This window comes from Galeopterus variegatus, unplaced genomic scaffold (assembly GCF_000696425.1).
Source record: "Galeopterus variegatus unplaced genomic scaffold, G_variegatus-3.0.2 Scaffold1507, whole genome shotgun sequence".
Taxonomy (NCBI): domain Eukaryota; kingdom Metazoa; phylum Chordata; class Mammalia; order Dermoptera; family Cynocephalidae; genus Galeopterus; species Galeopterus variegatus.
In genome coordinates, this window is record NW_007727618.1 from 152,063 (window position 1) to 156,247 (window position 4,185).

The 4,185-nt window shown below is 47.8% G+C and overlaps 1 protein-coding gene across 1 annotated transcript in view; it reads right to left on the minus strand.

Moving 5' to 3' along the window:
* Positions 1–274, minus strand: part of CD164 (CD164 molecule, sialomucin) — a 16,829-nt gene extending 16,555 nt beyond the window's left edge. The window contains exon 1 of the mRNA XM_008577422.1: positions 3–274. Coding sequence (XP_008575644.1) covers positions 3–186 — 184 coding nt within the window. The 5' untranslated portion in view covers positions 187–274. The remainder of the gene's footprint in view (positions 1–2) is intronic.
* Between the last annotated feature and the right edge of the window lie 3,911 nt (positions 275–4,185).

Below are 4,185 nucleotides of genomic sequence, written 5' to 3' on the forward strand. Positions count from 1 at the left end.
ACCTGGTGCTGGAGAGGTGGCCGGCGGGACGGAGGTCGCCGGCGTCGGGGCTATCTTGGTGGTGGGCGCTAGAGGCGTGAGTGTAGTCACGTTCGGGGCCAGGGTGGCGTTCTGATCCGCGGACAGCACGCAGAGCGCGGCCAAGCAGGTGGCGGCCCAAAGCAGCGGACGAGAGAGCGCCGACATCGTGTCCTCAGCGCTGGTGTCCGGGAGAAAACAGCGGCTCAAGGCGTTTCGTCTGTCCGGCCGTCCGCCCGCCCCCTGCGGCGCCGCCTCTGCGACTCCGCAGGGTGGCGTTCTGATCCGCGGACAGCACGCAGAGCGCGGCCAAGCAGGTGGCGGCCCAAAGCAGCGGACGAGAGAGCGCCGACATCGTGTCCTCAGCGCTGGTGTCCGGGAGAAAACAGCGGCTCAAGGCGTTTCGTCTGTCCGGCCGTCCGCCCGCCCCCTGCGGCGCCGCCTCTGAGACTCCGCTCCCCCGCCGGAGCGCGCTGGGGTCACGTGAGGGGCCCCAGGCCGTGGCGTGCGGGGGCGAGGCGGATCGGAGACGGGGCGCGGGCGATACTAACGTGAATTCTAGGGGGGGAGCAGAACCTCTAGAGAAAACTGAGGAAGGATGTACCTCAGAGCACTATACTATAGCTAGGACATTGTCCAGAAGCTGCAAGTAGTTTTCTTTCTCCTCAGCGTACCACGCAGGGTGCAGTTGGGTTTTTCTCGTGCCTGTGATAAGGAAGGTCCCCACCCCGGCTTGGATGGAACAACCTACGTGACGTGGCCTGCGGCGTCCACTTGAGCGCTCTGCGAGGCCCTAATTTCGCGGCCCCACGTGACTTCCCGGCCAGCTCTTTCGGACCTAAGTCCTGCCGAGCGGAAGTTGTTTCTGTGCGGCTCGGGTAGCACCTGGGCGAGAACTAAGTTTATTCAATTTTGCTGCATCCCCGGAGTGCTTACGTATATCCTCGGTAGGGCCTGGCGCTGTTTTCCTTGGAGATCGATTTTGCTGGAAGTAACCCTGTTACGGGACTCCTCGGGGAAATGGAGACACCAAGTAGTTAAAGAGTGTCTGTTCTGCCGCCCACGTAATGTTAAGAGGCTGAGGCACCGAAAGTGGTCTCCTGCCTACCAGGCAGACCAGCATACTGTCCACCTCTGCCACACTTTCCCAGCCTGACTTTTCCGAATTGCTCTTTCAGACAGTTGGAAGGCCATTGGGTCCGTTCCCATCCCCACTGCAGGTGAGGAAATTGAGATTCAGGAAAGTGACTTGAGCTAGACACAAGATTGCTTGGCATCAGAGCTGAATGTTAAAGTGTCAGTGTTCAGGCACTGCTCAGGCATTTAGTGAGGTTGAGCGCCATCTGGTGCCCAGTTTCACAAAATATTCACAAAATTTTATATGCTTTTAGTAAAAAATAGACTAGAAGCTATATTTGCTGACTTTTTTCCAGCTGTTTTATGTTTAGCGTATAATTTTAATTATGCGTATCTACCCTAATAAAGTAATATATTTAGAAGGAAGTATGGGTGGGAGGCAAGAACTGGTATCTATAATACAGTTTTGACAACATGTATTAAACCTCATGTAATATCTAAGTTTGGAGTTAGAGAAGGATCATAACAAATCAAAGATTAATAGTGAGCTAAAACTGTATATTCAGATTCTTACTATTAACATTGTGATTAGGATTGTTGATGAAATAACTAGAGATATTCTCTTTAGAAAGCTCTCCATTTTGATTATGGATATTTCTTTGATAACTGTTCCAGGACTTCTGAGGGAAAGCACTACACTTTAAAGCAGTTGTTTTCAACCTTGGCTGCACATTGGAACTACTGGGAAGGGGGTGGGGGTGAGGAGGGGATGAAAATTACTGGTACCTGAGTACTGATTTAATTGGTCTGGAGTAATGCCTGGGCATCAGGAGTTTTAAAAGCTCTTCAGGTGTTTCTAATCTGCAGCTTAGGTTGAAAACTGCTTTAGTCATGCTTCTCAGAGCATGGTGTAGGAACTAATATCATGTATATCACCTAGAAATTTGTTAGAAATGCAAAACCTTGGGCCCCACCTCAGACCTCCTGAATCAGAATCTACATTTTAACAAGATCCCCAGAAGATATGTACATATGTATAGTATTAAAGTTTGAGAAGACTGCTTTACACTATAACCTGCAGAGAACTGTTCTATCCTCCTAAATTGCTGCACCTCTTAATAGTGAATCATCTGCACAATTACATCGAGCAAGACTTATTGTAGTTTTTGGTTGTTGTTTTTTTTTTACAAACATATGTAAGGTTGGGGTACAAACAACACAACACTTCTGGTTTAATAGTGAATCATCTGCACAATTACATCGAGCAAGACTTATTGTAGTTTTTTGTTGTTGTTTTTTTTTTACAAACATATGTAAGGTTGGGGTACAAACAACACAACACTTCTGGATTTGCAGGAGTCCTAGAGCCAACCCAGGTTCTCTTTAGTCTGGACCTTGAGATGCATGATTTTTATTTCTATTATGCTTCAAACCCTGGGTCTACTAGAGATCTTTTCATCATATCTCTTGGTCCTTTAGGAAATGGAAGCCTTTTTCTGACTTGTTCCTTAGTAATAACCTCCAAGTTCAAGCTAAACTATGCCCCAGGCAGTTTTCTGATATCCTGTATTTGCTGTGTGCCTCATGTTCCTGTCTTGGAGAGCTGATTTCCAGCCAGAACCCACCCAGATGGCCACTCGTTATTAAAATATTTAAGTAATTCTGTACTGATTGGCAAAGAGCATGCCCTGAGTAGCCCAAGTGTCCCAGTCCATCCCCCAGGACACCATATCGCCATATTGCCAATAACCAGCAACCGGAAGGCTCACATCTGGCCCAGCCAAGAACCCTAGAACCTTGCAAGCGGGCTCTGGTCACTGTGCATTCTGATTGGTCAGTATTGGCATACCTCCTCTGCAGCCTTGAATTCAGAGTTTCTTGTCTCATCATTTTTCCTCAATCTTTCTTTTCTGTTGTAGGTCACACTTTAGTGTTACATGATTTTTCTCTTTCTTCTACGTACCTGTGTGCCACAGGCTGTCATAGATCTATGTCTCTAATATCCCAGTGGTCCTGGACGAGCAACATGAGCATCACCTTGAACTTGTTAAAAATGCAAATTCTCAGACCCACTGAATCAGAAACGCTTGAGGCCCAGCAAGGAGAGCTGATCTACACCCCAGTCAGCTAAGGACCACTCAGAGGAGTCTGATCAGGAATATAGAATTGCATGAAGTGCAGTTTGATGAAAAGACTCATTTCTACACATCCCAGGTTCATTGGATCTCTTAAGAACTGGGAGTACTTATAAAGTCAACCATTAAAACCTGAGCTGCACATAAAGCCTTCCCTAGGGAATCAGCAGCAAAGCAGCAATCTAGCTTAACTACAGAGCTCAAGTACTGGTCCCCACAGGAAGTTCTCCATTTTAGAAGTAAGCAAGGGGGACCAGACCACCCTCCCACAACCAGGCACACCACCAGTGCCACAGGGCCTGCCTGGGGTCCTGAGGCATGGAGCCAGGGACCGGACCCCCTACCAGAACCAGGCACACCACCAATGCCACCAGCAACTAGGTAAGGAGCATGCCAAAAATATCACTTCCATGTGGGTGGCCCACCACAGCCACCACAATAACCATGGCTGCCACAAAAGTGGCTAGATGCCATAACCACTGTGTCGATGGTCTGCCAGCCACTGGAGTGCACTGACACAAGGAGAGTCACCAGCAGAGACCAAAGAAAAGAAGAGGATGTCTCTCTCCACAAAGCTCATTCCAGAATGACAGAAATAGCATCTGTTCTACGATAATATTGGGGGACCTGAACACACCTCTAAGCATTGGACAGATCATCTAGGCAACAAATCAATAGAGTAACCACTACTCTTTCAAAAGGAGAGAAGAAATCTAGGGTTATCAGAGGTGGGAGAGGGTAGGAGACAGGGAGGGGTGAGATTGGACAAGGGGCATAAAGAATAAGTACCATTTGTAACAATACATATGTTGGTAATATTGATTTGATAAACATGTCAAAGTTGATATACATATAATCTATTATGATTCAATAAAAAATTTTTTTTTCCTTTTTGTCTTTTTTCGTGACCGGCAACGGATCGCAACCCTCAGTGTTGCCCCCATACCGGCCCGGG